Genomic DNA, 12,910 nt, shown 5'->3' with positions numbered 1-12,910 from the left:
CTGCAATGATCTTTCATGGAGCACAATGTGAGCTATAACTGGTGTGCATCCCCTGTTCCCTTCCCAGAGTGGAACAAGCAGCACTGCTCCCTTAGATCACACACAGGCTGGCTCAAGGCTTCTTGAAAGCTTAAGTAGAAACGAGTTCTGTGTTGACACAGAACAAGCTTAAAGGCAGTGCCCACACCACAGCTGTTCAATTTTCATTGTAGTTCTAAATAAGCCTTTTCAATAAATAATAGTATTTAAATAAATTAGTTTTAATGTCAATCAAGTTCAATTTGATTGAGGAATACTTATATTCTTTTCAATAATAAAAACTCCATTATGTAACAATAATCATAATAGTTCTATAAAGCCAACTCCTTTCTTCAGGGAGAGAACAGCACTGACAATCTCAGGTAACTAAAACCCAACACTTAGATTAGCCTTCACTTTTCCCATCTCCTTCCCTACTGCTGTTCTGGGCTTGGTCTGTGTTTTGACATCATTGCAATAAAAATTGCAGGAAGATCAGCATCAAAGGCTGCTGTCAGAAGCAATGACCAAAGGAGTCCTGGCTGCAATGGGAGGGATTATTGCTGCAGGACAGGGGGCCAGGCTGCTTCCTCAGGCACTCAGCTCCAAGGTGTGCAGCTTTTGTACTTCAGCATCTGCTCTGTCCCTCATTACCACAACTTCCTCGAGGAGAATTGTCTCACTGGCTCTTCGTGCTTGTCTACTGGCACTGTCCTATCACTCATGCTCTGGGATGCAGAGCTCGTTTTCCAGGTCTCCAGGCTTCATAAATTCATCTGCTGCTTCTCCAGAGCCTCCTTTTTCTGTTTCCTACTCTGTAATTTCAAAGAGCTCATGAGAATCCTGGTGCTCCAGGGGCCTTTTTTCACTTCCAGCACTAAGTGGCAGCCATTCAGTTACAGGACACCCAAATTCTTGTGTGCAGTGGGAAGTGGCACATGGCTTTTGTAGGGCTTCTCCTAGCTGACACTGTGAATAACTAAAAGACATTGAAGGGTTTAATTTCTGTCATGAGGACTGTGAAGGGAACCATTTTGAAGAAAAAGTATTTATAGCCTTGGCTATACATTCACAGTAATGTCTTTGAAAAAGGAAAATAGGGTAGATGAGCTTGGAAAACCAACAAGAAAACAGAAGGAATAATAGAAGAAAACATATTCTGCTTAACCTTTGGCAGACTAATTTTACCAAGGTAACTGTGAAATGAAGAGAGGCATGTCTTGCACTATGTAAGAACAGGCAACAGCCTACTTGGAGGTAGGAGATTTGAGAGGCTGCTGTTTTCTAGACTTCTCAGATCTTGCAGAAAACCCTTGTCAGATCATCCTTAATGTTACACTGATTTCTTCCACATTTACAGCCACTTGTCACTAAGTTACACTGTACAATAGATATAGTAATTGAATAGTTTGTATAGTGAACAAATAAGCCAACCCCAGACCCAACAGGCAACCCAGTTAAGGGCACAAATCCTAAGTTAGCCTGTCCTTCCTTGCTCTTTTACTACCACATTAGATCTGTCAATATATGTCAGCACAACTCTACATACAAATACTAATGAAACAGTAAATAATTTTTGTCCAAATTAAAAAAAAAACTCAAAAAACAAACAAAAAAAAACCCTAAACCAAAACAAAGCCCCAAAAAGCAACTACACCCATTTCCAGGGCTATTCTGACAAGGAGAGGGAAGAGTTAACTGCTTAGGAGATAAATCTCAATTTGAAGTGCTTATCCCATCCCAGACCCCCAAGAAATCTGGCTTTTGAGAACTGAGATATGCTGCCTCTTGATCCCTCTGCAAGCTTTTCGAGGAAGACATGGGGCACCACCATGTCCTGCCAGGTCACCTTCCCCAGCAGAGAGGGCAGCCTGGATCAGTACATCCAGGTAATGGCAGAAAATGTTACACCATCCACAAGGCCTGACACAAAACAAGCAGTTTACCAAGGTGGAAATCCCTTTACATATCCTTTCCTGAGTCCCAGTTAAGGGCTCTCTCACTGTTTGTGGTGACATGGGAGAATTGGGCCCACCTGATAAAAATTGCTTTAAATCCTTCAATACAAGCTCCAACTGAGATAACAGCAGGCAAACAGAAGAGCACCTGAGGGTTTTTTTTGTTTGTTTGTTTGTTTGGTTTTTAACTCATTAATTTGGAGTTCTAACATCTGATGGCTGTAACTCAGGCCATGAATGTGGTTACAAGCCCTGGAAGTTTGGGTGGTCACACCTCAGCCTGCCCTGGTTTTCCATCCATGGGCCTGGTGAGACATCATCCACTGTATGGCTCCCAAAGCTTTGGTCACCACAACATTGTCCTGGAGCTCATTTCAGTGCCACACTGGTGTGGGACAACACAGATAATGAAAGGTAAATGTGAAGAGGAAACAAAACAAAAGACTGCTTGCTTTTCAGGGCAACAGAAGCTCTGCACTTTCAACCAAAGGAGCAGGGTTGGCGACGAGCTTTCTTCTGGTAATGACCTTCCAATCCTTACTATTGCCCTGGGGACTGCAGAGGCATGAGGAGAAGCAAAATACCCACTGCCAGTGCTTGTGGTTGCATCCCACATAGCTCTGTGCTCCCAAGGTATGCCAGAGCCTGCCACCACCCAGCACACCTGGGGAAAACCAGAGTCTGAGATGTGCTAACTTCACCAGGAGCTAGGAAGGGCTTTAAAGATGACTGAGGAAGATGGTGCCAACAGTAATTTCTCCACACACTCCCTACAACACACTCCCTACAAAAGGGAGAGTAGACCAGAGCCATGGCTGATTACCCATCAGCTACCCACAGCACCAGTCGTGGAACAGGTTTCCCTTCTAAACATCCAATATCCCCTGCTGGAGAGTTAAAACCAAGACCCTGTTCTAAGGGAGTCCAACTGAGGCAACTTGAGCAAACCATCAAAACATTTTGAAACAAAATGCCAGATTGCAGTCAGGCAGGCAAATACTGATGCTCCTGCCACACTGGCAAGGCTGACAGAGCAGCTCAGTAGCTCTCCAGCCATGATGCAAGCACAGATGCTGCTACAATTTCTGTGGATAGAGCACGTTGTGCTTTTACACTTTGAGGGGCCAGGCTAGGCTGGGATCTATGGCACACTGCTTTGACAAGCTGAGGGAAGAAATGGCTCCTTGGGCAAACTGGCAGATACCCCAGCGTTGTATTGTAGGAAGGCAGCTGCTGAGAGGGTTTGTAAAAATAAACATTGCCCAGACACAGCACCCTGTGTCTGGTCTTCAAATAAAAGCTCATTTTTAGGGTAGGAAGCCTCATCACATAGGCAGAACTGCTCTTTAGGAGCACTCTTCTGACTGCTGCTGTCTTTCATTACAGCACCTGCTCCAGACTGTCCAGCGATGATGCGCTGTAGTCCTTGAGTTTGGCTGAAACTGAAAGCAGCAAAAAGACCATCTTGGAAACAGGAGATGGAGTTTCTTTCAGAGAAACTGCGTATCATACACTGGAAAAAGATGCTGGAAAAATGAAACAGAAGCGGGAATGGCTGTCACCATCACATCATCTACCTCAGCCTTGTCATGGTGCTGCCACTGCCGGTAAGAGGCCACAAGCTCTGCATTACATGAGGCTCTGCCAGGCTTTGCCTGGGCTTGTCTTGGCCTGCCAGGAGCTGCTGTAGCTCATTTTGCTGTTAATGACTAGGTGATTGCTGCCAACATTGTCTTGGGCAAGGGCATAGTGAATTCAGCAAATGGGCAGCAAGGTGATGTGAAGACCGGAGCCTCTGTCAGATGGGGAGAGGCTGAGAGAGCTGGGACATTGGAAGGTCAGACATTAGAAAATTTACCTCACTGAACTACACGTTATTTGAGTATAACCATTAGCATCATTGTAACTGGACAATCAATTCTGATTGGATTGCTAGAACTTTGTGTGTGGATTCTTCTTGCTGATCCAAGAGTCACAGGACTGAAACAACCTACAACTCAATGGCAAGAGAGATAGAGATGACAACCTTATCTTGTCATCACTCTGAAATCCTCCTACTACTTGAAACAGCCATAGTGGTTCCCCAAATGGTGAGTTCTGGTTCTCCAGTAGAACCAGGGAAAACAGAAGTGGGGGGATGTCAGGAAAAGAAACCCTATACAAATTTAAGACTATAGATCATCCACACCACCTCAAAAACTGAACTTGACTCAGAGTCAGCACCTACAAACGGGGACAGAGCAGCTGTGCTGTTGCACAGAATGCATCATGGCATCTTTCAAACAAGTCTCTATGTTGGCATTTGAAGTTGGAAGATCTGTAGCGTGCTCTGCAAGGTCCCAGGACTTCCCCACTTCAGATGCTTTGATGCAGGTCAGGAAATTCTAGCCACGGTTTGTGTGCTAACTCAAATGCACAAATGAGCACAAATGAAAGCTGTTTGCACTAAAAGCATACAAGTCAGAAGGCTGGGCACACTTTTCACTTCATTAGCCTGTATATGGTCAGAAGGAATTTTATTTATGTTCCATCCTGAGAAGTCCCTCAAGGCTGAAAGCAAAACTAGGCTTTGCTTGGTGGCAGGGAAGGAAGAGGAAAGCTTACTTTGGAGACTGCAAATCTAAACAATCCCAGGCTGCTGTCTTGGCATTCGACACACGGGGGTTTTTTTGCTTTCTGCTCTCCTTTAGGTCAGGAGCAGTCCTTCCCACTGCACCAGGGTAATTGTGGGCTTGGTGCAGACCAGCTCTGCACTATACTGGGGTGAGCAGTGTGAGGTTTTAGCCAAGGGCAAAGACCAAAGCTCAGGGCTTCTTTCCTTAAGCCTGCCACAAACTTCCCACCATCTTGCTAAAGGCTTGCCACCAACCCCCTTTTAAACACAAGATTCATTGTCCTAATTGTGTTTATATCCAAAACCCAAGCATTTTACTCCCACTTTTGAAAATCTCTAACATCTATTCACATTGTAATACACCATTACTTTTGTTTGGCACTTGGCTCAGCTTCCCATCAATCCATGTTTACCCCCTCCATCATCTTCCACCAGCAGTCTCCTGAGGTCAGCTTGCTCATGCTATTTGTCTGGCATCTGCAGATACACTGATGCTCCCAAAACAGCTGGTGCTCGACCATCGTGCTCTGGTCACATCCTTGGTCCCATCTGGGTCTTCCAGGTGCGTAAAGCCCTGGTGGCGAGTTATGCCCTAGGCAGTAAGCACACATGCACAGCATACAGCTGGATTTTGGAAAGCCCTCAATGAACCAGCCACATCCACCGCAAGCAGCTTGTGCACAACACACGACGTGACCGGATTAACTGCATGTGAGTGCAGCTGCGGGCAGCACACAACTGGGGTCACTGCACACATATGTTCCATGGCGACAGCATGCCTGTTCAGGAATGCCCCTGCATCCAGCAGGTCACCAGATGTGACTCAGGAGGACTGGGCACCCATGCACCGTCCTGGTGCGGCACCTGCCTGCAGAACACCCACACAAGCTTACCTCGTGCCCACACTTCAGTGCCAAAAGGCGCACAATATACTCCAAGTGAAATAGGATCTTTTAATATCACATATCCAAACAAATAGTTCTCATTTCAAAATGCAAAATAGGTCCTTTGAAGATCAGCTGCTCCCAGGCTGTGTGAACAGGGCGGGGCACAGCTGACTGGCACAACTGTCGAGGTCAGACCTCGTTTCTTTGGTAAGATACATGCCGGGAACAACGCGAATGCAGAGTTGTACCAAAAGAGTCCATTTAGAAGACTAATTATTACTCCACATCCCTTATTAGAGATTTGCATTTTAAAACAGTCATATACATTAAATAGCTCTCCGACGTCTAGATAGCAAACATTTGAAGTAGCACATATTCCGCTACCCCCACCATTTTAAGAACAAGCAACACATGTGGGAGAGAAGGGAAACATTAAAAACAGGCTGTCTGTCTCACACAGTTTATTTAACAATAGGTAATAAGAAATCAATTTTAACAGTCTATACAGTGATCGAAAGTTCTTATTTATAAGTAACCAACTTGAATTGCATGATATACAACATTTGAGGGTTTTTTGCTTTCTATTTTCAAGTTTTACAGAAAGTGGAAGAGGATGGGAAAGGGGCACGGGAGAGAGAAAGCAAGCATAAAGAAGAAACCCCAGGGACTTTTTCTCAGGTTGAAATAATCCCGTTGGAATTGTTTCTTACCCTCTTTTTTATGTTTTTTTTTTCCTTTGTTAGATGTAAAAATAACGAAAAAAATTCTTTCAAGAAAACAGAAACCACAATATATATACTACATCCATTTGGCAGCTGCCCCTGTGTATTTCCAAAAATGTTGTCTTCTCTCTACATGTACAAATTACTTTAATACTTGAAGTTTTTTTTAAGCTCAGACTCTTGTATAGAAAATTCTTGGAGGACAAAAGTAGACTTCAGGAGGGGACTGAGTTATTTAATATTTTTACATTTTTCAAAGAATTGACATATTTCCAACCAAAGAGGAAAAGATTGGTATTTATTTTTATATATATATATTTATATATGTAATGTATTTTTAAAGCAACATTAACCCCTTTTGTCCTCCGGTTTTAGGAAAAGGTTCTCCTGTGTTTTTCTGTTGTTCTGTTTTTGTGGTGTTTTTTTTTTTGCAGTGACATGAAGAAAAACCAGAATAGGGAAAATGTTTACCATCTGCCTCAGTAAATAATAACTATCAATATTACATATTTTCATTAATTTAAAAAAAAATAAAACCTATTGGAGGCATGAGCAGGGCATCCTTTGGTAAACAACCAAAAGAACACCTTCCTCCCCCGACCTCCCCAACGCACACGAGGAAAAAAAAAAAAGCCAAGAAAAAGGACTGGTTATGATTCCAGCCATAACAAAAATATATTCTTTGTACTCTACTGTCCCTCAGGTTCGTTGTCGGTTTGTTTTTAAAACCATAAACTACTGCTGCAGAGTTCAGATGTGTTCCAGGGAAAAATGTCGTTTTAGCTAAGAAAGATTCAAAAAAATTTGTCTTCAGTACAAAAAGTCTTGCGAAAATAAGTTTTTTTTCTTTGTTTTTTAATTTTTTTTTTTGCTCCCAAAATGCTACAACGTGTCTAGTGTATGTCTAGTGTACTCTGTGAAAGGTTTGAATTCAAGTCTGAGTTCTCGGAGCTGAGCCCCAGTTCCGTGGCGCTTGTACCATGGAGGCCTGCCATACCAGGATTGCTAGTAAGCTGGGAAAGCATTGCACTCTGGTCCGGGCTGGCAAAGTGCCCTTGATCCATGGGGTTAGCCTGGGCAGCTACCAGTCCTGGATGTGGGGAGCTGGTCTGCGGGGAGACGTGGTGTGGAGAAGGCTGAGGCTGCATCCGAGGGGATGGGCTGGAATGAGGGGGCTGGGACTGGGGCCGCGGTGAGGGTACAGGCTGCGGAGAACGCACTTGATTGGTGAGCGATGAAGGGAGCTGCTGGCCCTGGAGGTGCGGGGACTGGGCCTGATTGGGGAGCATGTGCTGTTGGGGGCTCATAGGATTGGGCTGAGCTGGGGACCCCATCTGCTGCTGAAGCAGCCTTTGCTGGAAAGCCTGTTGCAAACTGGCTCCTGTCTCTGCACTCATGGCCTGTGGAAGCTGGCTTATTTGTCCCATGTTTCCTTGCTGCATCTGCTGCATGTGATGCTGCATTCGCTGCTGCTGCTGCTGGGGATACCCGACACCCTGGGGCTGCTGAAACTGGTTGTGATTGGCCATCCCTGGCCCCAGCGCCGGTCCCGCTCCCTGCTGCTGCTGCTGCTGGTGGCGCTGCTGCTCCATCATCTGGTGCCGTCTCATCAGGAGATCTCGGAACTGGGGAGCCATCCCCGAGTGATTCATATTCATCTGCTGCGCCTGAGGATTCATCCCAGCCATGGCCTGCTGTGGCTGCTGCTGCGCCTGCTGCTGGGGCATGCTGGGCCTCTGCACTCCTGCTTGCATGGGGTTCATGTTCTGCATGGCAGGGTTGGGGTGCACCCCTCCTTGTTGCCCTTGCATGGCCTGCTGCGGCTGGAGCCCCGGCTGCCCCTGCGGGATGCCAGGCTGCCCCGCCATGCCCTGCGGGTTCTGGGACCCCGCATACTTGGCTGCCCGCTGCTTGATGAACGCAGCCAGCAGCTGAGGGTTGGAGTGAAGGATGTTAAGCACCTGCTGCTGCTGCATGGGTGAGCTGGGAGACCTGAGAGTCCGCAGTAGGTTTTGTAAGGCTGCCTGGGGCAGAGGTGTTTGTTTGGGCTGAGCAGTGCCAGGTACTTGACCCATTCCTGGCTGGGGGGCCATATTCATCGGCTGACCCGGCTGAGCTACTGACATCATGGATGGTCTCTGCATTCCTGGCTGCAGCTGAGCTTGGGGTAAGGCCCCCTGTACCCATGGTGGCTGCTGTTGAATTCCTCCTGGCCCCATTCCTTGATCTATATGGCCACCAGGACCTCTGCCTATCTGCGGGGGGTTCATTCCCATCGGTGGCATCTGGGGCATCTGGTGCTGAATCGGCCTTTGGAAGATCTGAACCTGTGCCATCTGGCGCTGGGTCTCTGCCGCCCGCTGGATCTGCATGGCCATTTCCACTGCTGCCGGAGGAGGACCCTGAACTGGTGGCTGTGGTGGCTGAGGTGGAGTTGGAGGTGTCACCTGGCCACCTGCCTTGCCCTGGGACACAGCACTGGGGGGCTGAGTTCTTGGCATGGTGTAGGGTGGCATGCTGTTGGGAGGTGCAGGCTGGGGCTGTGACACAGGCTGGGGTGGAGGCTGAGGTTGTGGGGTTTGTGGTGTTGGGGGCTGCTGGCCCGTTGGAGTTGTCGGCGTGGCTGGCGTTGGTGAGGGCAATCCTTGCTGCTGGCCCGCTACACCCGTGCGCTGCATGCTCGCCATCCTCCTTCGGAGCATCTGCGCCTGCTGCAGGCGGTGCTGGAGCTGTTGCTGACGGAGCTTGTGTTTGATGTTGAGGCAGAAGGGCACAGGGCACTTGTTCTCCTGGCAGTGCTTTGCGTGGTAGCAGCAGAGGGCAATGAGTTGCTTGCAGATGGGGCACCCTCCGTTGGTCTTGCGTTTGCAGCCTTTGGTGTGCTGGACAACCCGTTTCATCTTCTGACAGGACGGCAGCGAGCAGTTGGCGTTGCGACACTGGCAGGCGTGGACCAGAGACTGGATACAGCGCTGGATGCTCAGGCGGCGGGAATCGCCAGGGCTTTGCGTCGTGGCCGTCTGCTGGTTGTTGCTCTCATCGTCTAGACCGAGGCCTAATTTTTCCATCTTGTGGTCATGGTTTTTAGTGTTATAGCAGGTGATGCACAGGTCATAATCCTGAAAAGACAACAAAGGAGGAGTTATCAGTGTTCCTGAAGCTCCATATGATAAATGAATAAATGATGTCATGCCACCTCAACAAATTACTCCCAGTCTGTTGCAGGCAAATTGTTGCTCTAGGGAAAAATTCAATCTTTCATGCCATGTTGAGGTCCTAGAGAAGGAATAAATCCAAATTATAGCCAGGGAAAGTGTGTGGGTGTAAGGGTGTCTGGAAGCTACACAAATATATAAACCTTGAAAAACAAGTTGGCTCTGAGCTAGTAAATCCCACATTATTCAGCTGGGCCAGAAAAATCCCAACAGGAAAGGAGAAGAAATAGGCAGGGGACGAACAGCTGCTCATCTGCTTCTGCTTCTTCAAAAGAAGAGGGCAGGAGTGGCAGAAGAGGTACCAGCTTTCAAAAAAGAATGAAAGCTGCATTTTCAGTTTGCAGATGTGAGCTAAACAACAGAGAGTGGTGAAAGAACAGAACGCATTCAGTGAAGGCAACAGCACACGAGTTTGGGTTCAGTAATTGATCTTTAAGTAAAAGACCTAAGTTCTCAGGATTTACTAAACCATAGAAAATCCAGAATTTACTTTCTGGTATATACCAAGAAGGTAAAAATCACACATGCACACGTGTGTGTATTTATTTATTTATATATGTAACCAGAGGAAATGGAAGTATCAAATTGTAATTAGGATCAAATCTGAGTCAATCATTCCCTTCCAGCAGGCTAAAAAAATAAGTTAGAAGCCAGATACGTTGATAATGCAGCTTCCAGTGGGCATTGAACCAAACCCCTGGACTTAATCTTCAAACACACTGGTTTTGCAAACACTTCTGAAGACACAAATGCTGTTTGCAGCATTCTACAGAGTAGTGAAGGAGTCACAGGAGTACTGGGATCTGACCTGCAGCACAGCAGAACCTCTGTGCCAGTAAACCAACAGAGCCCTCTTTACAGAAATACTGCAGCCCCACACTTCGACTCTGGAAGGAAAATGTATGCATTGCTCTTCAGAAAAATCAGCTAATCCTACCATTCCAGCTAAAGCCATGGCTACAGTTGCCAGTTTTTTAGGCAGCAGCACCTTCAGCTTTCCACAAGACAGAAATCACACCAAGGAGCACATTAGGAGAGCTACTTGTTACAGAAAATGTTTTCTCTCCTTTGTGAGCTACCAGCAGATGAGCTGCACAGATCTTTTTCTGACAGTTAATAATGTGAAACCAGTTCAGGTAAAGAACAGTCTGGGAACAAAGCTACAGGAACAGAAGCAGGGAAAACTTTACCAAACATACCTCACAGACAGTGCAATGCCATCTGGTCTCCACATGATGCTTGCACTCATTGCAGGTGTAAACAAAGCGGTCTTGGCTCTGGGTATGCAGTTCCACCAGCATGCACATGGTTGACCACTGAGCCCTTCGTAGTGAGGAGAACTCCAGGTGCTTGTCTCTAGCAAGGGTTAGGAAAGCATCACGCCCATCCATCAGGTCACATGGAATGAGTGGGTCAGGCTCAATGATGGGGGGCAGGGAGTTGGCTGCAGGGCCAGCAATGAGACGGATGACAAAGAAGACCTGAAAAATAAAAAAGCTTATTATGCTAGCACTTATCAAGATGTTTTGATCACCAAACCTCATTACAGAGTGTACAGTTCCAAGATCAGCTAACACTTGAATGACCTGCCACCAGGTGGGGTGCTTGCAAGGTCTGGGAAATCTTGGACCTCTGGGTGCCTTGCAGGTTCACTTTCCTCTGAAGTGACAGGAAAGGGGCACTGAACAGTAACAGTAGAACTGATGTGGCAATCTAGGAAGGTTAGGAAGTTTTGCATATAAATCCAATAAATGCACAGCTGCATTTATTCCAACTTCCCCTGCAGCCAAGAGCACCCAGACTTACTGGTACTGGTCTGTCTGGGTGAGCCACTCAATTCTCCAGCCAAACCTGTATAATTTACAGGGCATGACTATGTTTGAAGTATCAAAGCTTTGTACACCTCTTTAGTAAAGTAAAAAAGCATTCCTCATTCAATCAGCTCTTACCTCCTTGTGCTTCTCCATAGTGGCATACAGCTTTTGGGAGAGGTCATTGGACACATTGGGCATGCCAGGCTTCTTCTTATTGCCACGACTCAAGCTGCTCTTATTTTTACTTGTCTTCTTATTGTTCTTCTTTTTGGCATTTTTGCTGTCTCCTTTGCTCACCTAGCAATTTTAAAGACATTTTATGTCAGGTATCTAAGCAACACCACATCACCAATTTATTATTTTTACATATTCTATAGCTGCAGGACAAAACACACTTCACAATCATTTACTCTGAAGATACATACTAGGGTCCCCAGAAACATTAAATTAATTCCATTAGAATTACTCCAAAAAGATATCAAGATCAGCAATACATACATGCAAAAATATTAAAAGTATAGATATTCAGGATGTACAAGCAAAACATTATATAGTGAAACTTTTTTGTCTGTTACAGCTACACACCCTTGGATGATCACAAAGGGGCTCAGTAGACGAATTTTCATGCAATTCAAAGGTAAAAATAACTGCCAAGTGCAATTCATACTGCACTAAACAAAGGTAAGACAGACTTAAACCACCTAGGTTTAGTTTGCTACAGCTCTGACAGATTTACTTTTAACAGACTACATTAAACTGATTTTGGTATGAAGCTGCTGTTTTGCATCCAAAAGGCATTAGTAGTGCAACTTCTAGCATGCACCTGTCACATAACCTGCAGGAGTCAAACAAAACAGGTCACCTTAATTTCAACTATATTCTGTTAGCAATGAACACTTTATTCCTCACTGGGCTGCTCAGAAAACCCCTCAAAATCCCACAGCATAAGATGATCAAGGATCAAAGTAATTGCTAGCCAAACAAACATTTTTCCTAAGCTTAAAATAACTTTGCAAGAATGGAAATTCCCAGTGAACATGGACGAGTATCATGTCACTTGACAGTACAGTTTATTATTGCCCCTTCTTCAAGAGTGCAACATAGGAACAATAAAGAGTTAAAAATACTTGTAGTAATAATAATAAAGTTAAATAGTAACATACTGCAAGTTTGCCATACCTCAGGATTTTGGAGCCAAACTGCTGTGAAGGCTCAACTAAATATTGACCAACCTCACAGACAGAGCTAAATGATCTTTCAAAAGTGGTTTCTGGGTGTACTAGAAAGATGAGGACTTGAAGCTATACCTTGTGGGAAGCAAACAATACCTTCCTAAGAAAGATGTTACTTAATGCAAATTTGATATCATATTGCCTAATTTCCTGCACTTTGTTTAATCTAAGTCCTTGAAAGAAGGTATTGCGAAGAGCAGCACAGGAGAATCACACGTTTTAATTGCAACATTAAACCTAACTGTTTTTGATCCAAAGATCTTCCAGCAAAAAATTCTAAGCTGCCAAAAAAATCTAGTAGTTGATAAGGTGACAAAGCAAAGGTGTTTGAAGAGTTAACTAACAAATACTACTGCATGAGCAAAACTACTGATCTTACCCTAGATTCACAACCTCTTCCATAAAAGCTCAGAGCATCCAAGGATAGGCAGATACATAAATTCTGCATCT

The 12,910-nt window shown here is 45.4% G+C and overlaps 1 protein-coding gene across 2 annotated transcripts in view; it reads right to left on the bottom strand.

Moving 5' to 3' along the window:
• Window positions 1-5,921: 5,921 nt before the first annotated feature.
• The window catches only part of EP300 (EP300 lysine acetyltransferase), a 61,574-nt gene continuing 54,585 nt past the window's right edge, over window positions 5,922-12,910 (bottom strand). For both annotated transcript variants that reach the window (XM_005527651.3, XM_088054825.1), the window contains 3 exons: window positions 11,364-11,525; window positions 10,614-10,895; window positions 5,922-9,318 (listed from right to left, as the gene is read on the bottom strand). In XM_005527651.3, coding sequence (XP_005527708.1) covers window positions 7,093-9,318; window positions 10,614-10,895; window positions 11,364-11,525 — 2,670 coding nt within the window. In that variant the 3' untranslated portion in view covers window positions 5,922-7,092. The remainder of the gene's footprint in view (window positions 9,319-10,613; window positions 10,896-11,363; window positions 11,526-12,910) is intronic.

This window comes from Pseudopodoces humilis, chromosome 5 (genome assembly GCF_049639895.1).
Source record: "Pseudopodoces humilis isolate 2021_Gansu_Grassland_sample_001 chromosome 5, ASM4963989v1, whole genome shotgun sequence".
NCBI classification, from domain to species: Eukaryota; Metazoa; Chordata; class Aves; order Passeriformes; family Paridae; genus Pseudopodoces; species Pseudopodoces humilis.
The sequence above is the reverse complement of the archived record's forward strand: the minus strand, read 5'-3'. Positions and strand labels throughout refer to the sequence as shown.